The following is a 26,917-nucleotide window of genomic DNA, read 5'->3' on the forward strand; positions in this document are numbered from 1 at the left end:
CGAATGAAATAGTGAAGGCAGCAGAGGATCAAGTAGGTAAAAAGAAGAGGGCTAGTAGAAATCCTTGGGTGACAGAAGAAATATTGAATTTAATTGATGAAAGGACAAAATATAAAAATGCAGTAAATGAAGCAAGCAAAAAGGAATACAAACGTCTCAAAAATGAGATCGACAGGAAGTGCAAAATGGCTAAGCAGGGATGGCTAGAGGACAAATGTAAGGATGTAGAGGCTTATCTCACTAGGGGTAAGATAGATAGTGCCTACAGGAAAATTAAAGAGACCTTTGGAGAAAAGAGAACCATTTGTATGAATATCAAGAGCTCAGATGGAAACCCAGCTCTAAGCAAAGAAGGGAAAGCAGAAAGGTGGAAGGAGTATATAGAGGGTCTATACAAGGGCGATGTACTTGAGGACAATATTATTTAAATGGAAAAGAATGTAGATGAAGGTGAAATGGGAGATAAGATACTGCGCGAAGAGTTTGACAGAGCACTGAAAGACCTGAGCCGAAACAAGGCCCCGGGAGAAGAAAACATTCCATTAGAACTAATGACGGACTTGGGAGAGCCAGTCCTGACAAAACTCTACCATCTGGTGAGCAAAATGTATGAGACAGGTGAAATACCCTCAGACTTCAAGAAGAATATAATAATTCCAATCCCAAAGAAAGCAGGTGTTGACAGATGTGAAAATTACCAAACTGTCAGTTTAATAAGTCACAGCTGCAAAATACTAACACGAATTCTTTACAGATGAGTGGAAAAACTGGTAGAATCTGACGTTGGGGGAGATCAGTTTGGATTCCGTAGAAATATTGGAACACGTGAGGCAATGCTGACCATATGACTTATCTTAGAAGAAAGATTAAGGAAAGACAAACCTACATTTCTAGCATTTGTAGAGTTAGAGAAAGCTTTTGACAATGTTGACTGGAATAATCTCTTTCAAATTCTAAAGGTGGCAGGGGTAAAATACAGGGAGCAAAAGGCTATTTACAATTTGTACAGAAACCAGATGGCAGTTATAAGAGTCGAGGGGCATGAAAGGGAAGCAGTGGTTGGGAAGGGAGTGAGACAGGGTTGTAGCCTCTCCCCAATGTTATTCAATCTGTATATTGAGCGAGCAGTAAAGGAAACAAAAGAAAAATTTGGAGTAGGTATTAAAATCCATGGAGAAGAAATAAAAACTTTGAGGTTCACTGATGACATTGTAATTCTGTCAGAGACAGCAAAGGACTTGGAAGAGCAGTTGAACAAAATGGACAGTGTCTTGAAAGAAGGATATAAGATGAACATCAACAAAAGCAAAACGAGGATAATGGAATGTAGTCAAGTTAAATCGGGTGATGCTGAGGGTATTAGATTAGGAAATGAGACACTTAAAGTAGTAAAGGAGTTTTGCTATTTGGGGAGCAAAATAACTGATGATGGTCGAAGTAGAGACGATATAAAATGTAGACCGGCAATGGCAAGGAAAGTGTTTCTGAAGAAGAGAAATTTGTTAACATCGAGTATACATTTAAGTGTCAGGAAGTCGTTTCTGAAAGTATTTGTATGGAGTGCAGCCATGTATGGAAGTGAAACATGGACGATAAATATTGTGGACAAGAAGAGAATATAGGCTTTCAAAATGTGGTGCTACAGAAGAATGCTGAAGATCAGATGGGTAGATCACATAACTAATGAGGAGGTATTGAATAGAAATTGGGGAGAAGAGGAGTTTGTGCACAACTTGACAAGAAGAAGGGACCAGTTGGTAGGACATGTTCAGAGGCATCAAGGGATCACAAATTTAGCATTGGAGGGCATTGTGGAGGGTAAAAACTGTAGAGGGAGACCAAGAGATGAATACACTAAGCAGATTCAGAAGGATGTAGGATGCAGTAAGTACTGGTAGATGAAGAAGCCTGCACAGGATAGGGTAGCATGGAGAGGCGCATCAAACCAGTCTCAGGACGAAGACCACAGCAACAATATGACATACAAACTAAAGCACTTATACAACTATATTATGTGTAAAGAAATCTTAAGAACATAGTAGCTTTGAGAGAAGAGAATGATTTGGTGGGGTAGGATGGGATTGTGGACCGGGGGGGGCAGCTTGCTCTAAATGAGGATTGATCTTGTGAACACTGCATGGATTTATTTTGCGAACATTGCATCAGAAGTCCAGCATGCTACCTGTTATGCTGCAAGTGTCATCATCTTCATGGAGAGTGTTTACTTACATCAAAATTATCCTCACAAAGATACATTTGTACAGTGTAGTACTACACATAATTTGTAATTCATTTCCTGAAACATAAATTCCAAAACAAGAAATTGCTGTGTATGAACTTTGCATCAGTAAGAGCAACTTGCTAACCAGTGACATCACAGGCATCACATGGTACAAACTAAGCATTTTAGCAGGCTCATGAGGGGAAGAAAACATGTTTGAGCATAAAATGACATAATTAACCACTTAAGATTATTTCCAGAAAACAGTCAAATACCATGTCATTGGGTTTTAAAAAAAGTGACCCTTTAATTGTGTTGATCAGTGTACAAATATTAGAGTTAGACAGAATTTACACTCCTGAGTCCAGTTCCAGTATTCAGATGTATTGTAGAAGGGATGGCTGCTGAGATATTCTTGTCTTTGTGGTTTAAATATTTGTGGACTTCCAATTTCCTGTCTGGTGTCCACTGGCAGCCTATTAAAGACTTTGCTCCAGAATATAAAACTCCATTCTGAAGTCTACTGAGGGATGCTTAATCTATATAGAGATTATTTCTACTTCTAATACTGCGCTGAGGAGTGATGAGTTCATTCTGAATTCGTTCTTGTTATTAACCACAAATAACATTTAGGAATATGTGTAAAGATCCCTACATCCCTGAAGAGGCTTCTGGAAAATATTTGGTCGTTAACTTTACACATATTTTTATTTCTTATATAGGAAGAATAAATACTTAGTAAATATTTTTTCACCTTAGGTGCAATGCCTCAGGAGATTATTCCATGGGACAGAAGTGAGTTAAAGTAGTCAAAGTATGCTAACAATAGTCTTTGCAGGTTAACACAGTGAGTGCAAATCAGGCAGAACTAAGTTTTTTGTTTGAATTATCCACATGCTGATGGCACTTCAGTTTATTATGTCTCTGGATACCCAGGAACTTTACACATGGGGCCACATCCAGTGTATGCCAATTAATTTAGTATTGCATAATATTAGTTTTTGTAAGATATAAGTGTTCTGGTGTTGGCTGAAAATAAATTGTAAGTCTGTTCAGTTATTGTCCTGGCCATGTCTCATATGGACGTACCTGAATCTTTTATCAATGTACTTGTGACAACACAAAAACTTAACAGTTTTTGAAGAGCTTTCCAGTGCCATCAGCAAATTTATTAATGCAGACCAAGAACATGAGTAAGCAAACCACGAAACCTTGTGGCACATGATATTTAATGTTTCCCATGATTTCTGTTACATCATTTGATAATGTGGTACTCTTGTTTTCTGTTGTTGAGCCATGATTATCTATGCAAAGGGAAGACATTTAATGTCATCCATTTTAGTTGCCATAGAAGAGCAGTATGATGGATAAGTTTTTCCCAGACTACTTTTTGCAACATGCAATTGAAAATCCTATTGTTGCCTTCATTAGTGATATTGCTTTTTACATGGTTGTCATTTATCATGTAACTCTTATATTACTCATGTAAACTTAGTGCAGCTTTTTCCTGAGCTACATTTTGTAGCATAAAATTGAAAATCTTGTTGTTGTCTGTGATATAATTTAACCAGAAATTCTTCCTAAACATATTTTGAGCACAAGTTTCTAATTGCCTTGTGACCTGAAAAATTATTGTGAGGTACACATTTGTTTGTCACTAAACATCAGGTAAATTGAAGATTCACTGCTCTAGCCACATCTAGTTGTCTCTTACGACAAATTGTAAGAGGTTAATAAGTTGATCAGTTGGTCCATTTTAGTACTTGCAGTTCTGAAGTTTACACTGGAGTCTAAAATAAAATCGTTCATTTTTATTGACTTTGAAGTTCAGTTGAAGGACATACAGTTTTCCTAAAAACAATTAATAATTACCTGTTGTTAAACTGTATGTTGTAACATGCCTTTACAATAGTGAGTAACTACCATGATGCATATGCTTTATGGACTCTTGTCATTTTTAAGTGTAATCAAATGGTGTCGCCACTGTTATAAAGTAAAAGTTTTGTTATTTTGCTGAGTCTGTTGCTGTCTTCTTCACAGGGCTGTGATCGTTAGAGATACAGTAGATAAGAATAAATATATTATTTCCAGGTTTGTCGTGTTAACAGTTTGCCAACTACCAAATAAAACAGTTTAATGGTTGGTTCGCAATAGATTTCTCACAATGGGTTCTACATTACTAACACTAAACGTGACTACTCTTTACAGCTGTCTTTCCTACGCTCTCCCACCAAGTGTTAGCAAATGAGCAGGATGTAGATTCTTTTGTACATGTTCCTGAAAGAAGTGAGTGATTGTCACAATTAGTCAGTAGAAATGTTTTTGAAATTATTTTCTCATGAAGTGACATTAAAATATTATAAAATTTTGCATAAATATTTATGCAATTGCTTTTACAAAATTAGAATTTGTAGGTTGTAGTAAAATTTAATATTGCACAAACGTTAAATGAGTGTTCAATGGAGTGGTAGTTCACAATCTATGGAGTGGTAGTTCACAACCTTTATAAAGTTCAGTTTTTACACAAATTTGGTATTTAAATTTATCTGAAGTGATTGGTTTCTGATGGTTTTGTAGATTTCATGATAAGTATTAGACTTTAGGACATCACAGTATGCATAGAATAATAGCTTCCTTTTGTGTTCTCCCAACGAGAGGCCAGCTTGTTGTATCATCACTTAGAATGTTTGATTTTGTTGACTGAGCCACAACCTCATCTCTGTTTGCACCGCTTCATCACTATCAAAGTAAAGTGCTTGAACATGTTTTTTTAAGTTTTGGAAATAGATAAAAAGTGGATGGGGGCAAGTGGGAACGGTTTAGAGGATGATCAGTTACAGTGAACCCAAGGCATTGGATTGTTGCATATGTTGCAGTGCTTGTGCGTGGTCTGGCATATTAGTGCTAAATGGGATGGTGCTCCATGTGTGGATAAAATCTTTGAATTTGTGCTTTCAGTTTTCCGAGGGTCTCGCAGTATCTTGCAGAAGTTATATGGTGGTGCCTTAGATATGAATTCCAAATGCACCAGCATGATTTGCCTGTTGATGGCACGGTCTTGAACTTATTTGGTTTCAGTGATCCTTTTTGGCTCTCTTGTTTTTGGGATCAAACTGGTGAATCCAGCTTTCATCACCTGACACAAAGTTGTTGAGTAACCCATTACCCATGCACTCAAAACACAAAAGAAATTGTTGACAGATATCCAGTCTTCTCTGTTTCATGTCAGGAGTGAGCATTTGAGACACCCACTGTGCAAGCAGCTTTCCGTCACACCTAAGAGCTGTGTCTGCATTATCCAAGAATTTTCTCTGATGAGTTCATCAATCCAATTCCAATGAGTCTCGTTGGTTTCCATGTGCGGTTGTCCACTCCGGTCTCTGTCACACATGATGAGGTTATCATCACCATTTCCTTCATTACGATTATAAACAACCCAACATTGCATGTTTTGCCATAGAAAGAGTGGTCGCCAGGATGACAGTTCTTCTGGAAAGCTTTGAATTTTTACCTTTTACCCAGAAAAATTGGGAATTTCAGGATTTTCATAAAATCTCAGGGAACCCTGTGTTATTAACGTAGCATTGGCATTTAATTTTATTGACCATTACAAATCACAAATTTTAAAATACTTATATGAACATTATTCCACATGAATGATCAATGTTCAAAAAATGTGGTTTTTATAGCTTAGCCCACCATCCTAACCCACCCATCATGCTCACCATTAACTTATCAGGAGCTTTTGACACCATCTTCACCCTCACACCTGGAACTCTCAGCAAATTTATTTATTTATTTTTCATTTTATCTCGGACCCCCAGGTTAGCCAAGAGTGTTAATGTACTGCTTCCTGGACTCGGGTGGGCGTGCTGGTCCCAGATTGCATCCAGTCGCCGGATTAACAATGAGGGCCCACGTGCCGGCCAGCCTGGATGTGGTTTTTAGGTGGTTTTCCACATCCCACTAACTGAATACTGGGCTGGTCCCCACATCCCACCTCAGTTACATGACTTACAGACATTTGAAACACAGTCACACTGTTTCATGATTTACACTAGACGCAGACAGCTGGGGTACACTGATTCCATCCCGGGAGGTACGAGGTGGCGGCGGGAAGGGCATCTGGCCACCCCTTCAAATTAACCTCGCCAAATGCGATTGTAACCAAGCCGACCCTGTGCAAAGGCATTAGCAAAAGAAGAAGAAGAATTTTTCTTTTTATCTCCTAAGTTTGAGTAGCCACCCTGGAGGCATTACATTTTAGCATGTCATCATAGTACAACTTCGTACACCAGTAATCAAAGGGAGTAATAGGCCCTAGAAGGAGAAAATATGTTGTATTTTTGCACAAGTCTTATTGCATCAGCTTAATGTGAGTCAATAATAGTGACCAGTATGATCAGTTACATATCTTTTGTTGAAATACACTCCTGGAAATGGAAAAAAGAACACATTGACACCGGTGTGTCAGACCCACCATACTTGCTCCGGACACTGCGAGAGGGCTGTACAAGCAATGATCACACGCATGGCACAGCGGACACACCAGGAACCGCGGTGTTGGCCGTCGAATGGCGCTAGCTGCGCAGCATTTGTGCACCGCCGCCGTCAGTGTCAGCCAGTTTGCCGTGGCATACGGAGCTCCATCGCAGTCTTTAACACTGGTAGCATGCCGCGACAGCGTGGACGTGAACCGTATGTGCAGTTGACGGACTTTGAGCGAGGGCGTATAGTGGGCATGCGGGAGGCCGGGTGGACGTACCGCCGAATTGCTCAACACGTGGGGCGTGAGGTCTCCACAGTACATCGATGTTGTCGCCAGTGGTCGGCGGAAGGTGCACGTGCCCGTCGACCTGGGACCGGACCGCAGCGACGCACGGATGCACGCCAAGACCGTAGGATCCTACGCAGTGCCGTAGGGGACCGCACCGCCACTTCCCAGCAAATTAGGGACACTGTTGCTCCTGGGGTGTCGGCGAGGACCATTCGCAACCGTCTCCATGAAGCTGGGCTACGGTCCTGCACACCGTTAGGCCGTCTTCCGCTCACGCCCCAACAACATGCAGCCCGCCTCCAGTGGTGTCGTGACAGGCGTGAATGGAGGGACGAATGGAGAAGTGTCGTCTTCAGCGATGAGAGTCGCTTCTGCCTTGGTGCCAATGATGGTCGTATGCGTGTTTGGCGCCGTGCAGGTGAGCACCACAATCAGGACTGCATACGACCGAGGCACACAGGGCCAACACCCGGCATCATGGTGTGGGGAGCGATCTCCTACACTGGCCGTACACCACTGGTGATCGGCGAGGGGACACTGAATAGTGCACGGTACATCCAAACCGTCATCGAACCCATCGTTCTACCATTCCTAGACCGGCAAGGGAACTTGCTGTTCCAACAGGACAATGCACGTCCGCATGTATCCCGTGCCACCCAACGTGCTCTAGAAGGTGTAAGTCAACTACCCTGGCCAGCAAGATCTCCGGATCTGTCCCCCATTGAGCATGTTTGGGACTGGATGAAGCGTCGTCTCACGCGGTCTGCACGTCCAGCACGAACGCTGGTCCAACTGAGGCGCCAGGTGGAAATGGCATGGCAAGCCGTTCCACAGGACTACATCCAGCATCTCTACGATCGTCTCCATGGGAGAATAGCAGCCTGCATTGCTGCGAAAGGTGGATATACACTGTACTAGTGCCGACATTGTGCATGCTCTGTTGCCTGTGTCTATGTGCCTGTGGTTCTGTCAGTGTGATCATGTGATGTATCTGACCCCAGGAAAGTGTCAATAAAGTTTCCCCTTCCTGGGACAATGAATTCACGGTGTTCTTATTTCAATTTCCAGGAGTGTAGAATTTGGCTGTATCAGATTCAAAAGAAATGGAGGGCTGTATAAATGGACAGGTCTAAGGTTCCACATATATGATGTGTGGTGTGACTTACATTGAGGAAATTGTTGTATATGATCCACAATTGCCTTTCACTTAATATTGAAATGCTTATTTCTAAATACAGTCCTCTTGCTTTCGTTGCAATATGTGATGTCAGTACGCTTGAATTTCTGTTGGCAGATACCTGCATTATAAGTATCATGAAATGATCATGTGCTGATACAGAATCGTTCTACATTTTTGCAGAAATAAAATACTTGTACCAGTATCTAGAATGTCTCATTGTATAATTCATGTGCTAATACAGGATCATTTAACACTTTTGCAGAAATAAAATATGTAGAATATCTCATTGCGTAGTTCATGTGCTAATACAAAATCATTTTACATTTTTGCAGAAATATAATACTTGTGCCATGTCATTGTGTAGGTGCTGTGTTCTTGTTGATATTTTGGGCACCTCTAAGTCAACAAGAGCAATGTTGCAATGTACTTTCCTGCCATGATGTCCTACAGCCCAAAATTAATGAAAAAAATTAACCCCACTTCCTAGTAAATATTTTTGAAGGTAACCTTTCCACTTCAAATGACACATTTTAACAGGTTTCCAAGCTCTTGCTTTCACTATTTTAATTTAGCAATGATACATACTTGATCTAAGATCCATTCTATAATATGGTTAAAATTACGTGATAGTTCATGTCTGTCACTTGCAGCTACAGTGTTCGCCCATCTCCTGCCAGCTACCTTTTGGTTAGAGGAGACACACAAACATGGTGGATTGCTTCACAAATGCTGTTGACCTGTAATGTGAAGCAATGTTGGAAGCAGCCACCACGAAGTGTGACAGAAATGGGAGGTGCTCAGTTGACAGATTATTTTAAGTGTCCAGTGTCTGAACTGAGGCAATCGACATGTTTTGTAGCCCTGAATTGAAACTTATGTCCTAACTAACTACAACCTCACAATGTGCAATGTGTCTGAGAAAATGGTGAGCAACAATCTGTGGCAGAACTGCAATCACAATTTCTTTGTTCATGCTGTTTACTACTAACCTCTATGAGCAAACTCAAAACAGAAAAATTACAGTTTTAGTGATAAAAGCAAACTGTAATTTCTTGCTGCCATTGGTTACCTAAAAATATCCTCATACTGGTTACATAGACTGCCGCATTACCAACTGATGAGCAGGTGACAGAAATAGATTTTTGGGGGGGAGGGGGAGGATGATAAGAAGAAAAATAAGAGTAAATAAAAAAGTCAATATGTCGATGAAAATAGTAATAAGTCTTTGATTAGATTTAGAAAAATATTCATTGCAATTGATGAGATTTGAACCAATGACCTTCCATACGTCAGGTTTATATGCTAACCATTGCCTTTTAAATCATTTAATTGAATGTAAATGACTGACAAGAGATGAACCTACAACCTTTTACACATCAATTCTATACACTAACCATTACACCGTGGAATGTCATTGTTTTTGTGACTCTGGTAATCCAGTTGCCATGATTAATCGCAACCTTGAAAAATTCAGCTTCACGCAATGTCATACATAGCATATCTAAGGTAAACCAATCTCTGAGATTGAGATTGTAATAACTGTATATGTGATGCTGTATCACAACTTGTACAGAAGGATCTAGTAGTGTCTGGTCAGTGCTATGTATGAAACTTGTGTATTTTGTTAGCATAATTTTGTGTGCAGGTCATTCTGCAAAATCTTACTATTTTCTAGCATTGCTACTTTGGTATATACAACTGCATCATCTGCAAATAGCCTTAAAGAGCATCCAACGCTTTCTACTAGATCATTTATATATATTGTAAACAGCAACACTTCCCTGTGGCACTCCAGATATTACCTTTACATTTGTTGGTTTTGTTCCATTAAGGGCGACATGTTGAGTTCTATCTGCAAGAAAGTCTTGAATCCAATCCCAAGTCTGCTCCGATACTCCGTAAGCTTGTATTTTTTTTTCTCTTCATCAAACGGCAATGCAGGACAGTGTCAAATGTTATACTGAAATCCAGGAACATAGCATCAACCTGAGCACCTTTGTCCACTGTGCTGTGGATCTCATGGTGGAGCAGAACGAGCTGAGTTCCACAGGGTGTCTATTTGCAGAATAATGTTGACTTTTATAGAAGAGTTGTTGATTTTCTGAAAATGTCATAATTGTTGAGCATAAAACGTGTTCCATAATTCTACAACATATTGACAGCAATAATATGGGTCTATAATTGTGTGGATCTGTCTTTCACATAATCCTTATAGAATCTTATAGGTACATCATCTGGTTCTGACACCTTTCCACTACTAAGGGATTGTAGCTGCTTTTCAATTCCGCCATCAGTTATCTCAACATCCACCATTTTGACGTTTGTAGGACAATTGAAAGGAGGGACAGTGTTATGATTTTCCACTGTGAAACAACTTCAGAAGACCGAATTCAGTATTTTGGCCTTCTCTCTGTTATCTTCAGATTCGGTGCCGGTGTGGTCGCTGAGAGAATAAATAGATGATTTTGACCCATTTACTAATTTTACATACGACCAAAATCTATTAGGTTTTTTACTCAGGTTGGTTGACATCGTCTTACTTTCAAAATCATTGAACGCTTCTCTTATTGCTTTCCTTACTCATTTTTGTTTCATTCATTTTTGTTTGTCACCTATATTTTCACTTCTCTTGAATCTGAGATGAAGTGCTCTTTGTTTACATAGTGCTTTTCTAACATGGCTATTAACCAAGGTAGATCTTTCCATCCCTTAACACTAGAATGGCAGAGTTTCTGACATTCCTAAAACAGCGAAAAGGGGCCATTTTGACCCGTATAAAATATTTTCATATTTGACTTAAGCAAGTACTTTTTTTAGTGTTTGTTGATCCATACTATATTTCTAGTAATCACAATAATTATTTACAACTATAAATAATAATTACTAATTTTGTTGAACAACAATATACCATACCAATTTATTGTTACTACTGCTAACAAGTTTCTTAACTATAAATTTTAATTTATTAACTATTCATACACCCTTCAAGACACATTTAGTATATTTGGTCCATTTTACATTCACATGTGTTTTACAAAAAGCTCTGTATTAATTTTCACTCAAGTCATTTGAAGCTGCTAGACGCACTTAGCACAGGTGATTTGTGTTTCATGCACACATTTTCCGCACGCAGATTTGTGGCACTTTACACAGTTTTCGCTGGTCTGTTTGCCTTTGCAGACCCTGATTTTGCACTTCCTTGGCTTTCTAGGTGATGTCAGTCCCATATCCTCTTCCTTTGCCTGATGTTCTTGCTCTTTCGTTCCCTCGAGTTCATTTGTCAATTAAAGTGTGAACTTATTCCTTTCCATTTTCTTGTTCATTACTATGTTATAGATGACCCATGCATTTTTTGCTGCCATGTACAGTATGTTGTAGAAGACATTCATTGGCCATCTCCTACATGCAACCTTCATAGTATATTTACGAGTCATTTGATCAACCGCGTCCACCCTGTACTTTGCTGCATTGTAGAACGTTACAGTTTCAGGTTTTTTCTTTCCTTCCTTGCTTATTGCTACTTCATACACAGAAGAATGACATTTTCATTCTTCTTTCCTTGGTGTACAGTCAAGGTGCAGTCTGTGTTACCATTATTGTGCAATATTGTGGCGGAGTGTATTTCAGCATTCGGCTTCGTTACTTCATCGAGGATTTCACTGCGGATCTTGTTAATTGTACCAACTGATGAAGTTTTCTTTTCTTTGAGATTTTTAGCAAGTTGAAGAGGTGTAAAGAAATTGCCTGTGGTCACATTTCTTCCGTGAGACGCAGAACGACGTACTCTCCAAGTGCTTGTTTCTCTCTGTGCGTGTCCTCTTTGCCAAGGAATGGGAAAGCATTAAATATATACTTTGTCGTTAATTCAACAGCCAAGCAGAACTTGAGACCATATTTGTCTGATTTGGAGACCACATTTGTCTGGTTTGTTGGACACCTGGATCTTGCTTTGCTTGGTAACAGTTGCTCGTCAATGGTTATAGTTTCTCCTGGGTGGTAAGCGCAAATAGTGTTTTCAGTGAACTTTCCCCAAATTTCAGATACAAGAGCGAATTTGTTGGCTGCCAGGCATTCAGCCCAGGTTGATTTTTCATGAAAACGGAGAAATCTAAGAACCTCCTGAAATCTGTCCCTTGGCATAATGTCCTTGATAAAAGCAGGCCCCCAAGAGTGCAACCAGAGGTCATCCACAGGCATAAATTTTATGCACAATACACCCCAAACATATGCAGTGGCTCTCAGTTTCTCAAGTGAAACAGTCCAGTCATTGTTTTTTAGTACTTTGTGAGCATTTGATTCTGTGTATTTCTTCATGAGACATGGCATTGCTTCTGCAAAATTAAGACAGAACTGTCTACTTGTTGCAAGCATAAGCAGTGGAACCTCCTCTCTCCTTCAGAACAATCACAGTGGACTGCCTTCCAGAAAATGGATAATTTCCAATCTCCCACATAGTTCCATCCCTTGCAATCATCTTTGTAGACGCTTACAACCGTACCTGCTGTTGTGAAAGAGGTGATGATTGATATATATCAGCATCTGAATCCTCTTTCGTTAATCGCCTCTCATTCACAGTGTCTTCATCTTCACTTGTGTCAGGTACATAACCATCATCTTCATCAGAGAAGTCAATTTCTGATTCGACTTTGGAATTCTCTAAGAGATGTGACACTTCATCAGAGTTTGAAAATGTGTTCCACAGAAAAAGACTGCCTGAATGACACAACGTAAGCTGTGGCAGATTGGAATGTACATGTGCCAAGTTGCAACAATGAGGAGGAACTGCTCTACATTACTACTCACTGTTGCCACTATTGTTGGATAATTTACTTACATTTAGAAGAGATTACAGTGCAGTCAAATTGACCCCTTCCACCGTTCTAGGTATACTGAATGAAATGGTGAGGAAAAGTAAAATATTTTGTAAATACTAAAATATCTTCAGCTAGAGGAGAAAAAATCAGAAAAAGTCATAATTTCATTAACAAAGTAAATAAATTGGATATGACAATGAACAAAAAACATTTGACAGGGGTCATTTTGACCCCTTCCACAATTCTAGTTATAACTTTACTTGGAACATACTTGTCTAGGGTATATTGAATGATGCCTTTCAATTTTTTCTGTTTGTCTTCCACATCTTCATCCTATTCACCAAATATTTGATGCTGACTGCTGAGATATTCTGAAATTTGTATCCTGTCACCCTTGCTGAGTAAATCTATCTTTCTACTTTTCTTAACATTCCTTGTAGAACGAGTCATCATAGATGCTGCCACAGCCTTATGATCACTGATACCTTCCTCTACATTGACTGATTCAATACATCATAGATGCTGTGACAGCCTTATGATCACTGATTCCTTCCTCTACGTCAACTGATTTGATAAGTTTTGCCAGGAGGTCTAAGATGTTACCGTCATGAGTTGATTTTCAAACTATCTGTTCAAGTAATTTTCAGACAAGACACCCAGAACAATGCCCCAATCCCTATCTCTGGCAGCAGTTTTTATGGCATAACACTCCCTACCTATACCTGGTAAGTTGAAGTCATCCCTATTACAACAGTTTGATCAGGTAAATTACTAGTTATATTCTGCAAGTTCTGTCTGAAGTGCTCTACAACTACAGATCCTGACCCAGGTGATCTGTAAAAGAAGCATCTGATCTCCATTTTTGACTGTTCTTTGATACTCAATTTCACCCTGATTAATTCACATTCGGAATCTGTGATAACCTCACTAGATTTTACACTGTGCTCATTCGATTCAGTAGTTGAATGAGTACAATGTAGGGAGACAAGTGTGCGCATGTGAGTGAGTGTGTGTTTGTGTGGATGTTCCTCCTACAGCTTTAGAAAGGAATTCCATTCTGAAAGCTAGCAAAGTAAAGCTCGGTGCCTTTTGTGTATGTACCTGTCGACGACGCAGTGCTTCTGTCTTTAAGTGAGTCGTGTCCTTCACTCCTAAATAATTTGTTATTCTCAACCAGAACGTTCCATACATTAATAAATCTTACATTTATATTTCTTCAGCAAGTGCAGACATTCTCATAAATAACCTTGTATTTGCACCTGAAATAGAGGCAGACTTTCAGTAATTGTCTTCAGGCATATGAAATGAGCAAATGTTTTAGTCTCAAATTATTTCTGAAAGAGTCTTAATTTGTTATGAAAGATGACACAGGCTGCACTAAATCACAAATAAATTTCACTCTTCATTATAACTTTGTGTTTAGTGTTAGTAAATGCTGAACATCATCAGTAATAAGAGCCAATGTAAGCCGGTGTGGCTCATCAAGTTGAGGGAAAGATTTTCCTTTTTCTTGCAAAAATAGCTTTATTGGATCCAATAATTTGAAAAATCTGCCTGGAACATTACCTTCACTAAGCAATGCCAAGACACATCAGTAGAAGGGTCATCAGTACACATTTCTTCTATGAAAGATTTGACCTGTCAGTGTGTTCTGGAATTTGAAGGAATGTAGCTTACAATTTTTAGCACCACCTGCATAACAAGTCAATATTGGAAATGTTTATATGCTTAATGTTGTCTGTGAATAGTAACAGTGGACACAATATGAAGTATCTGCATTTAAAAGCCCCACAGGGTCATGATTTTTATTTGTTATATGCTGGCAGTCTTCCCAGTAGGCACTGCATATTTCACTGAAACACCTCCAGGCCTTCTTCAGTGTCACAACATAGAGCAGTATTGTTCAATGTAAAAAGCTCTAAGAGCTGTTCCACCAAATCCAAGTAATTCAACACATATCTTACAAATATGGAAACTTGGAGTTTTATCTTGTATATCTGTAAACTCATCCGAAGCCAGACTCATTGCTGAGCAGTCACTTTTTATATTATTTTATATTTGCACATTACTTACAATATCATCACTAATACCAGAACATGCCTTCCTGTTGTATGTCTAGAAGTTGGTATTTTATGTAGTTTCTTATTTTTGAGGTCTAAAATAGAAATGACATGTGCAATATCATTCTTTACAAACTCACCCTTTGTGTAAGGTTCTTAAATCTGCACCTATGGTAAACATAGCCATAACCCTACTCTGCCCTTAAAGTTTTTCCTATAGTGATGTCAGATTAATTTTTCTCAACTGAGAACCAACAAGAAAGTCTTTCCTGAAACCACTGTGGTTAGTGTCAAGGTGATGTTTCAGATTATTGGCCATGTACCATGACAATATCATTTGACACAAAACACACATTGGTTTACCATTCCTCTCTACAAAAAATGTTAAAAACTGTTCTCTTCTTCATATTTACACTTCTTAGATAACATAGCTACTGTTAGGACACTAGCAATAATCACAAGTTAACTTAAACAGTGATACTGCACGGAGAAAAGTAATCACATTATTAGCTGTGAATGTAACTAGCCGCTGTCTGAACTTCGATCTCTGCTGTTGCAAAGCCGGTGCGGTGCAGTGACAAGAAGGTTGCTCAGTTGTGAATCTATGCAAGGAGTATCATTTGTATCTATATATGGGCATTACTTTTTACTTCATACAATTTTAAATGTTTATTATTTTTATACTTTATTTATGTTTTTATATAACAATAATAGAAATTCATGGATGAAGCAATATACAAAGTAAGGGAAGGCAAGCACTCACATACAGCACATTGATCAGTAGAGCACAGTAACACCTAATAGAATACAGCATTCATACTATTTTTAAAGCACTAGCCAGAAGAAGAGCATGCCCAAAAGCTAGTGTAAATGCTGTTATGTGTTACTGTGCTCCACACGTGATTGGTTGCCTTTCCATTATTGTATAATTACATACTTTACTTCATGAGCCCCAATACATTGAAGCAAGAGCTGCATGCAGCTTGTGAGCCTTCTTGTGACTACTCTAGCCATACAGCATTATTTAGCATTCAGTGTAATTTGATTCACGCAGAGTCTTGATAAAATGTTGTGTATCCTGTTTGCTCCACAACCACATCTTATTAGAGACCTGCCTGAACATAAAAGGAAACCATATTTTTATATGGTTATATAAAACTTAGCAATATGGGTCAGTGTAATGGGAAACTGGCTGATATTTTACCATAAGGAATTTTAGCTGCAGCTATTAAAAGAACTGCCAAGAGTAACGTGTTGATATTCCAGTCACAGTGTGACAGTGTTGTGATTGTATGACCCACCACAATGAACTTCTGAAATTAAATGTAAAGTGTGACCTAAAATTCTATGGCAGAGAAAAATTGTCATATCTTATTAAGTATTATATCTTGATCCTTACAGAGTTCACATCTAAAATTATGTCCCCCTGCAGGGATGTATTTCTACATTTTCTCATTTCTAACATAACTATAAAAAATGTTCTTCTTTCAAATTTTATGCAAATGGTTGGCGTTTTGGAGGAAGTGTGTATGCAGCTCCACAAAAATCTATATTCATTTGTTATATGTTCCTCATGTAACTAAAAACAGTTTGACGTTATTTTCTTAATTTCAGGTATTGCAGATCATCTTGCTGGATAGGTTTCTTGGAGGAGAATTTGCATTTCTTGGGCCAAATTTTATCAAATATGCATCATCAACAGATTTTGGTCTAAAAAATCAAACAATGCCATCTCCTCTGGATCACATGTTTCCCAAAGTAGCCAAATGCAGGATGTACTATTTTGGTACATCTGGGGGAATGTCCAAGATGGATTCCCTGTGTATTCTACCTCTGAACAATATCAACGATAAGGTACTAACTGTCTGAGTTGCCAAGCAATGATAACTAAAACATCTATTCATTTGATTTAATGTGGAAGTGCAATTCTTTTCTAGCCACTTTAGTAGCAGGACCATAAGTAAGCATATTAAGTCATTATAGAATCTAAAATTCATAGTTTCGGTTAGAGTAGGACGACACAGAGGTTAAAATATTAGACACAACTTCAGCAGAAGTGGAATAAAAAGTCCTGTCCTGATATAGTAATTTTGTGGTGGCACTGGATAAGTAAAGGTGAAAACTAGGGAGATTCTTTAATGAAGCCATGCTCATTATGCTATACCAAACCTGTGTGAACCAAGCCTATGCTCCATCTGTAATAATCTCAATATTGATGAGGTGCTAAACCCTAATCCTTTCTTCCTTTTCTTTCAAATTTCAGCATTATACTCCTTAACAACACTGCCATTATTGAGGTATGCCTGTTTGTGAATAGGCAACTGATTCAGAAGTCTATGAAGATATTAATACTTAATTTGCCAAATGCTGGTGATTTGAAGTGGTGAATGACAGTATTACAAAGAAAGGAAATAATGGTTAACAGAAAATGTTCAGGGTGCCCAGTCCCCCCCCCCCCCCCCCCCCCAAAAAAAAAAAAGCCCTGGAGTGAAATATTTCATTGTAGTAAGAGCAAGTAACATAGATAGTAAAAAAAGTAAAAGAAAATCACAATTTTTTTTAATTATGGACAAATTAATGGAGATATTCTTGGCATGTTTAGGTATACAGCCCTTTAAGCATAAATGTTGTGTATGTGAACTTGTGATAATTTCAAATTTCAGTAGCATGTAAGTATTGCATCATAGAAGGAAAATCGTAGTTTATATATATTTTTTAATTTACCCATAATTTGCAATGTTAGTGGTACAAGTAGCACAGGATGTAAGAAAATGTTATGTATTGTGATAATACCCTCTGTGTAACACTAGAAGAAAGAAGTAGACAGTGTTCTTTGTTTCATCTTGCCTCATTTTTAAACTAAGCCTAAGTTTGGTGGAAAATATAAAACTTAAATCTTTCATGAAATAGTTTCCTAGAAAAAGCCCTAAGTTGTGGCTCATCAGGACTGGTGTACCAGCTAGGAGAATCAAGTGAACATTATAGAAAATGTGAATTCTGACTGATTTGATATGTCTTACCTGACTTCACTCCTATGCCAACCTCTTCATCTCAGAATAACACATCAGTATCCATAATTATTTGTTGTATGTTTTCTAGTCTCTGTCTTACCCTACAGTTTTTGCACTCTACAGGTTCCCTTTGTGCCACTGAAGTTATTTCTTAGCATAGCATTGTCTCATCATTTAGCCATTGTTTCTACGTATTCTTTCCTTGCTTATTCTGCAAATAATCTTCTCGTCCCTTGTGTCTTAGGTCCACTTAATTTTCATCACCACTCTGTAGCATTACATCTCAAATGATGCTTTTTCCTATAGTCCATGATTCTGGCATACATTCTAAGAAATTTCCCCCTCAGATTTAGTTATATATTTCATGATAATGTATTTCTTTTCAGCCACATATAATATATGAACCTGAACTTACCATGCAAGATTAAAACATGTTCATGGGTGCTATGAATATATGTGTAATAGAAATTGTCATGTTCTAGAGTAAAGGTGGGCATCTAGTGGCCCAAAGGCTTGATTCAGCCCACAATTGGTTTCCATATAGCCTGCCCGAGAAATTTGTGAAAGAGAGAGAGCAAGCAAGGCCCTCACATTTATGCTTCGTTCAGAACATATTTTTGGATATTTCATATTTACATTAGTAAATAATTCTTCTTTGGTGTGGACACATTAGAACACTGCAGTGTTGAAATTTAAGCTAATTTATAATGAATTAGTTACAGCCAGTTGCCCTTTAAGTGTTTATTTTTCCATGATGACATTTCCAGGTACCTGACATCCCATGTTACATTATTGACATCTCATGAACATTGTTCCTTTACTAATGGCGTAGTGAAATTTTTAAGACACCTACTGACAAACATCCTAAGGGGAAAAAAAGGAAAACGCATTCACAGCACGTAAGTAAATGTAAACATCTGAAGACGGGGTGAACATAAAATGAATGTACTCTCAAAAATGGTGTTTTGAGGCATAATGTGATGGCCTGGCATGTTGGGAAAGAAGTGCCATTCATATTGGTGCATTACCCCATAAACATAAATGAAATGTACACTATATTTTGACTTTAGACTTTATGCATTGGGAGTGCTACTGTTCTGCCATGTGATGAAACAGACCACAAGTTTAAGTAAGTATGTAAATCAGGCCTTAGGGTCACCATAGGTTGCCCTGCCGTTGTAAAGTGTTAACAACATTTATATTGTTGAACTTCTGCAATTATTGGACATAGCAACAGTACATCTGAATGAATTGCATATATATTTCACAAATTTAGATCAGTGTAACCTACAGTTCTGTTCTTCCTCCATAATATTTTCATATCACATGTGATTAAAATTGTATTTGATTACCCAAAATGCTGTTCCAGGTATTCCTATTCTTATGGTTCTGGTTTGTGGCTTTGGCTGTGGTGTCTGCAGTGGCACTAGTTTACCGTGCAATCATCTTGCTGAGTGTTAATACCCGAGTCTATTTACTGTGGGCAAAAGCTCGCCTGCTTCCAAGGAATGTTGCTGAACACCTGGGACATTCTCTGCCTGTTGGAAACTGGTTTTTGCTCACTCAGCTTAGCAAGAATGTCAACCCTTTTGTTTTTGTAGAACTGCTGATAGAACTGGATAGATATTTGACTAAGAAGACATCCATCTCAGCGTAATTCGCATGCTAGTTCATGTTCTGACAAAGTATCATTTGATTTTCATATTGAGTAGCTTCTACTTTGTGCCTAATGTATATGATGTAACTTTAATTTCTGTTATTATAGTTTTTAGATTTCTTATGTATTTCAGTAGCCTAAATGTTAGACGTATGTAATAGTTGAACTTTGAAAGAGAAGAGCAGTAAGCAAAATTCCAGTGCATTATAAGTCTTAGATCTAAATGTACGGTTATCTCTGAGACAGCATCTGTTCAAGTGTGCTAAACCTTTTCATTCCTACTGTGAAAACAACAACATTTGCCCATAATGAACTAATTATAAAAAGATATTTTGATGTAATAAAATGAAATTTAGAATATGTAAATACAATTTTCAGGGTCTGAGTTAAGATTATTTTGGTTTGGACGTTTTCATACACTGAAACAAGAAGGGCTGTTAAACATAAAGACCCTTTTACAAAACAGCATAACAACTTGTGCAGCATTTTGAGGACATAGTGGTGTTGTGTCCATTCGTTCAGACTGGGTACCCCTATAACTGCTTTCAGGGGTTGGTAACAAGGCAAGTTACATATTAACATATAGAATAAGCAGCTGAATGTTACTTAAGTATACTATCAAATCATTATGACTAGTTGAAGGTAATATCTACTTAGTAGTAAGTTATCATGTTCCTCTTCAGTTTCTTCTTGAACAATTGTTGTTTTGACCCCTCTGTTGGGATATTTTTCAGGATCTTCATTTGTTCCTGGTGAGTTGAATACTGTGACCAGTATAATCTATTAATATTACTGATCACAAGAATTACTTGCATTCCTTTTTTTTATTTTTTTAATAGAAAAGCAGCTATTTTGAAACAGGCAGTATCTTCTTTTTACTCTACCAAGCTTCTGTTTTTATCCAGCTTTTCTAAATGTGCTGATTTTATTGGATGCTATCTTAAGATCTCCCTTGGAAATTCTCGTTGTATTACCGTTTCCTGTCATTTGATGATCAATCTTTTAAGGTAGATGGCTTACTGTACAGGATTGTTTGTGACATGTCTATAACTAAGGGCACTAACTTAGAAATTACACATGATAAGGATCTACTATAACAGAGAACACAGTGTATGTAAGCTTGGTTTATTGGTTCCAAACAATGAAAGTTCCTAACTATGCCATCCACATCCTCACTTTTTGCAGTCCCTACTGTCAAACTCTCACTCTGCAGAAGTCACTATTTACCTGATCTTAAATTATTTCAGTGACACCAGTTTGTGCTTGTACTATTGTTTCCTATAGCTTATTAAATCAAGTCAGTTCTAATTGGTCACTTCAGTTCTGTTTACATTAGAAAGACTTCCACACACTCCTTGTGCTAAACTCCAATCTATTTTATTATATATGAATAACCACTTGACTTCTTTGTACAAATCTCCATCTCAACATTGTTGTTAACTTTTACTGTGATTGGAGCCCATTTTTTGGGGTCTCATCAACATTTGTAGCTCCCCTTCATTTACATACATTGTCACACATTAAATACTGAAAGAATGCTGGTGTGTGTAGTGTGCTAAAATTCCAGAATGTCAGACTCACTAGCTAGCTCATGCAAACCAAAGAGTATGAGTGTAGAAGATTCCCACCATAAATTGTTTTAAAAATTGAGGAAGTGAATTATGAGAATAAAGAAAAGACTCCTTCTATGCATATATAGGTGATAGTATTGTACCTTGGAGCACTTTTCAGGCTTTTGCCTCTTAGTGAGTCCATTTGGAAGTGATAGCATTCACTTTGTTGTTATTGTGCCTCTCCATCCCCAAGTAACTGCTGGAACTTACATCCTTCTGAATCTGCTTACTGTATTCATCTCTTGGTTTCCCTCTACAATTTTTACCCTCCACACTTCTCACCAGTGCTAAACTGGTGATCCCGTGATGCCTCAGATTGTATCCTATCAACCAATCCCATCTTCTAATCAAGTTGTGCAACAAATTTATCTTCTCCCCAATTCTAAAAGCATTCACTTTTTGTGTGCTGAAATATTTTTCTCAAATTGCAAAAATTAACTAGAAAAAAAAGGATTTCCCTAATGTGAGAACTTTTTCCAAGGTTCATGTATTTAGGAACAAAGATTTTGTTCAAATTTAAAGGTGCTGCCATTGAGAAAATTTTGACAAAACTGCGTTTAATAGTCTCTGTATTAAATTATTACTCTGCTACTCGCCAACAGTCAGTGAGAGAGATCAAATTGTAAAGAAGTGTTATCAAATAGCAATTATGAATTAAAAACATTTTGGAGTAGAAGCTGTTGAGACAACTAACAAAAATTTGTATTTTCAAAATAGGGAAAATTGTTAAGGCATTAAAGAAGCTCAGTTAATTTGCAGAATATGCTCCACAGTAGAAAACTTGACATTTTAAGGTACAAGATGGTGCATTACTGATAAACTGTGGCTTAACCACCCATGCATTATGTAACGAGTATTAAAAATATATAGAGGATTACTCATTGTAGAACTCTGTAATTGAAGAATTAGAAGTATCACTCACACAGATTTTATACATTTCACAGAACTTAAATATGTAGGACTCATAATATTTATAAGTGCTGCACAAAACAGAACCTAATGTATCACGACGTCGAAAACAGTAGAAGATGCCGGAAGGTCCTATATGCATTTCTTCATGTGATACAAAAATTGGCTGCTAGACTGGAACACCAACTAGGAAACCTCATGTTTTCCAAAGTACACTATTGTTCATGTACAATCAACACTTCTACTCGACAAGAAAAGAAAAAAAGATAATGTGATGAAATCAACGTAAATAAAGATGCTCAATACCCAGTCCTAAATTATATCCACATTGAACAGTAAAATTATTCCGTCAAATTAACTATCAAAAATTCTGTTAATACAAGTGGGAATCTCACCTCCTATAATTTTACTACTATTAATAAGCAGCAGCAGTCCAGTTTTTTCTACATTGTTTTGTTAAGATGACAACGCCCAGTTCAAAGGAGGTATTAACAAGACAAAGGGCAATTCAAGAAATGATGTTCATTTACAGAAGAGATATGTTAGTCTGTTATAAGAAAACACTTGACACTTTTTTATTTTAGGAAAAAAAGTAACACTGGTCTTTGCTTGCATTTGCCACACTCGCTCATGGTTGAAGTTCTCATAGCTCAGGTTACATTGGAGCATATAACACCATATGTAGCATGCCCCCTGCTGGACTCTCAGTGATTGTTGACCATCAGGCCCATCTAATGCATTCGCATCAGGTAGCCGTGTAACCTTATGACATGGTGGGTCACTCTCTGGGGATCTTCATTTGTGCTGCTTTGTTGATAGGCAGATGTGGGACTGTGCCCCAGATCGTGCACCTCCATTAATGCACTCAATCAGTTGCAATAGTGAGTACCTGTGGCAACCACTCAACTATCTCAGTTTCTTGGAGACAGAGGCTTGTGCCCAAGACTGTGTAGCCACTGAAGTCTGTTGGAGTGGCATCGTGAGTCCTTTGTTGGTGAACGAATAGGAAGTTGCTGCCTTCCCCAGGATTGCTGTTTGTTTCGACAGTGCCAGGCGTAGTCTCTCACCATTTTTTTGCTATCTGATTGTTCACGGTGCATCTTCCGTATGACATCATTTTGCCCCCTCGACCAAAGTTCTGTACAAACATTATGGCACCGGCATGGTACCATATGTTACGTTGTCAAGATCTCTGGTCCAGAATATATGCTGCACTGCTGCATATCTGCTGCTTGCAGCCATCTTTGGTGATCATGTGGTGCCCACATGGAACACTCAGACATGAAGCCCACAGCATTACTTGACCTTGGCACCTACATTGCAGCATTTAATTAACCTAGTCACAGTGCCGATTTTGCAATGTTTGAAACACTTGCCCAGTATGCCTCAATCCAACCACTGCATACTATGTATTTTGATGTCCTACACTGGCCTCAGAGTAGCTCAGTCCAGCCACTGCATACCGTTGTTCTGGTCACAAAAGCTTATTAATATTATTATAGTGGCTTCAGCAGGGTGTATACAACCCGGGACAACTGGGAGATCCGGGAAAAACCTGGGAATTTTTTCATCCTGGAGAAAACTGGGATAAACCCGCGATTTTTTTAGAATTCCGGGAATTTTTCATTGTTTTTGTTTTCAGTTAAATTTTTCAAATTTTGACTTGTAAGAACCGATACTCTAACAAAGGTTATTACTGCATCCCGCTACTGCAACAATAAAACATAAACGAGAGAAAAAAACGAAAATAAAACTTAAACTGCAAAGGAAATGCGCCATATACAGCAACAAAATACAGTGCTCATACAAGCGTCTGCTGACAGCAATATGTGTCAAAGGCTTTAGGAAGAATATGCAATGCTTCGTAACAACAAATTGCCTCCGATGAGCTTGACGTCACAACTGTTTACTTTAGATTCGTTGGGACATCACACAAATTATGGAACACTATGACGATTAAAAGTTCGTATAAAAATTTCGTACTACTACTCTTACATCTCATGCTTGAGAAACTGGAGCGTATGAATGAAGTGTGAAACTGTTTCCTAATGTAAAGCTTTTTGCTTTTAGTAGACCTAACAGGCACTTGATATTGGTACTTTGTGAATTATATAGTTTCATTATAAAAATTATCATTTGTGCCAAAACAATGTTGTTTATTTGGTGTGTCTAACAATTGTTGCAATATTAGAATGGCCTATTTTGTTTTATCTAGTAGACAGTGACAAAATAGACGTAATCAGATCGAGAAACCACACATCTTGGGTCCTATTTGTATAACACCTTTTTCAGTATTAAACATTTCAATTTGACGTACTTTGATGATGTAATAGATTCTTTCGCAGAAAGGAAAGCATGCCATGTAAAGTATTAGCAAAAAAAAAAAAAAATCTAGGAGCTAAGGATTGAAGAAATACGTATTGTCTCATGTCTTTACTGGTTTTATGTAACCTATATTTAATAATTTTGTGTCACACAAAGCAGCAAGTTGTTAGCTGATAGGGAATAAAGAGTGCAAATTTTCTGAAGAGTGTTTTTTTTTTTAAAGAGAGGTGGGGGGGGGGGGGGGGGGGGGGGGGAGACAGGATGTCAAACCGGACGACTGTAAGCAGGAGAGGCACCACAGGACATTTTAATTTCCACTGTCCTGAATATAGTTTGGTGGCATCCATTATAAAATATACACGTTTCAGTTCACCGTGACGTGCGATAGGAGAATGCTATGTGAAGAGGTGAGGCACTGCACTTTGGCACACTTAAGACAAAATAACATGTCTCTCATGCATCAGACTCTTCAGAAGGATGCGCACTACAAAATGAACATATTTTTGGAAATTCGTGTTTTTTTTTTTTTTTTTTATCAAATGCTCCGGAGGGGCACACTATTTATTATTGACCCAGTTCGGAAATATCATAGATCCGGGGCTGATGCGCACAGCAGTCTGAGTTATAGTGGGGAAGTAGGTAGTCTGCACGTGACCCGTGTTTACATTTAGTGATTTTGCTGTTTCCTCTTCGTTTACTGCTCTCACGTCAAATAAAAACAAAACAGATTTCTGTGGCCGGGAACTACCAAGTGAATTAAAATACATTTAAATAATTACGGAAGGCTAAAATGTGTTATTAGTTTCAGATTTTATTTTATTTCCACCTTTCTGACAGTCAAACATTAACTGCCTTGCAGAACTATGTTCTTTTTGTCGCTTTGCTAACGAAATTTTCTTTTATTAATAGTTTCTGCTGAGGAACTGAGACCTGGCTGAACCCTGAGATAGGAAGTTCTGAAATATTTAGTGAGGGTTGGAACATGTATCGGAAAGACAGATTAGACCCTGTAGGAGGTGGTGTCTTCATTGCAGTTGACAAAAATATTGTGTCTACAGAGGTCGAAGTAGAGTGTGATTGTGAAGTTATCTATACACGTTTAACAGGGTTAGGAGAAATAAAGTTAATTGTTGGGTGTTATTACCGGCCACCAGGTTCCACGGTGACAGTTCTAGAATCATTCAAAGGGAGTCTACACTCTGTATCGCAGAAGCACCCGGATCATGCTATATTAGTCGGAGGCGACTTCAACCTACCTAGTATAGACTGGGATATCTATGGATTCATTACAGGTGGTACAGACAAGCCGTCGTGTGAATTTCTTTTGAAGACATTATCCGAAAACTGTCTTGAGCAGCTAAATTCGACTGCCAACGCGTAATGGAAATATTTTAGATCTGGTAGCCACGAACAGACCAGACCTGTCCAACGGTGTCAGTTTTGAGACAGGGATTAGTGATCATGATGTCATTTCGAGTATGGTTACGAAAGTTAAAAAGTCGGTCAAGAAGGCTAGGAGAGTATTATTACTAGAAAAAGCAGATAAGCAGTTGTTAGCATCCCACTTAGTAAATGAATCGACTTAATTTACTTGCGGTACGATGGACGTGGAATAATTATGGGCAAATTTTAAACACATTGTAAATCACGCATTGGACAAGTATGTGCCGAAAAAGTGGGTTACGGACGGAAAAGAACCACCGTGGTTTAACAGCGCAATTCGCAGAATGCTTAGGAAGTAAAAACAGTTGCACTCGCGGTACAAGATAGATCGGGAGAATGAGGACAGGCAAAAGTTAGTAGAGATTCGTGCTGCTGTAAAAAGAGCGATGCGTGAAGCATACAATCACTATCAACGTCATACCTTAGCAAAAGATCTTGCTGAAAACCCAAGGAAATTCTGGTCTTATGTAAAATCGGTAAGCTGGTCGAAGGCTTCCATCCAGTCACTCACTGATCAGTCTGGCCTGGCAACTGAAGACGGCAAAACGAAAGCTCTGAAGTTTTAAATGTAGCGTTTGAGAAATCTTTCACGCAGGAGAGTCGTACAAACATACCACCGTTTGAGTCTCGTACAGATTCCCGTGTGGAGGACATAGTGATAGACATCCCTGGTGTTGTGAAGCAGCTGAATGGGTTGAAAATAAATAAATCGCCAGGTCCTGGTGGGATTCAAATTCGGTTTTACAGAGAGTACTCTACTGCATTGGCTCCTTACTTAGCTTGCTTTTATCGCGAATCTCTTGCCCAAAATAAAGTCCCGAGCGACTGGAAAAAAGCGCAGGTGACGCCTGTATATAAGAAGGGTAGAAGGACAGATCCTCAAAATTACAGACCAATATCCTTAACA

The 26,917-nt window shown here is 38.3% G+C and overlaps 1 protein-coding gene across 1 annotated transcript in view; it reads left to right on the forward strand.

Annotated features, from left to right (window-relative positions):
- Positions 1 to 22,953, forward strand: part of LOC124775474 (innexin inx2-like) — an 81,152-nt gene extending 58,199 nt beyond the window's left edge. The window contains exons 4-6 of the mRNA XM_047250306.1: positions 16,667 to 16,906; positions 19,433 to 19,716; positions 22,827 to 22,953. Coding sequence (XP_047106262.1) covers positions 16,667 to 16,906; positions 19,433 to 19,716; positions 22,827 to 22,953 — 651 coding nt within the window. The remainder of the gene's footprint in view (positions 1 to 16,666; positions 16,907 to 19,432; positions 19,717 to 22,826) is intronic.
- The last annotated feature ends 3,964 nt before the right edge of the window (positions 22,954 to 26,917 follow it).

This window comes from Schistocerca piceifrons, chromosome 2 (genome assembly GCF_021461385.2).
Source record: "Schistocerca piceifrons isolate TAMUIC-IGC-003096 chromosome 2, iqSchPice1.1, whole genome shotgun sequence".
NCBI classification, from domain to species: Eukaryota; Metazoa; Arthropoda; class Insecta; order Orthoptera; family Acrididae; genus Schistocerca; species Schistocerca piceifrons.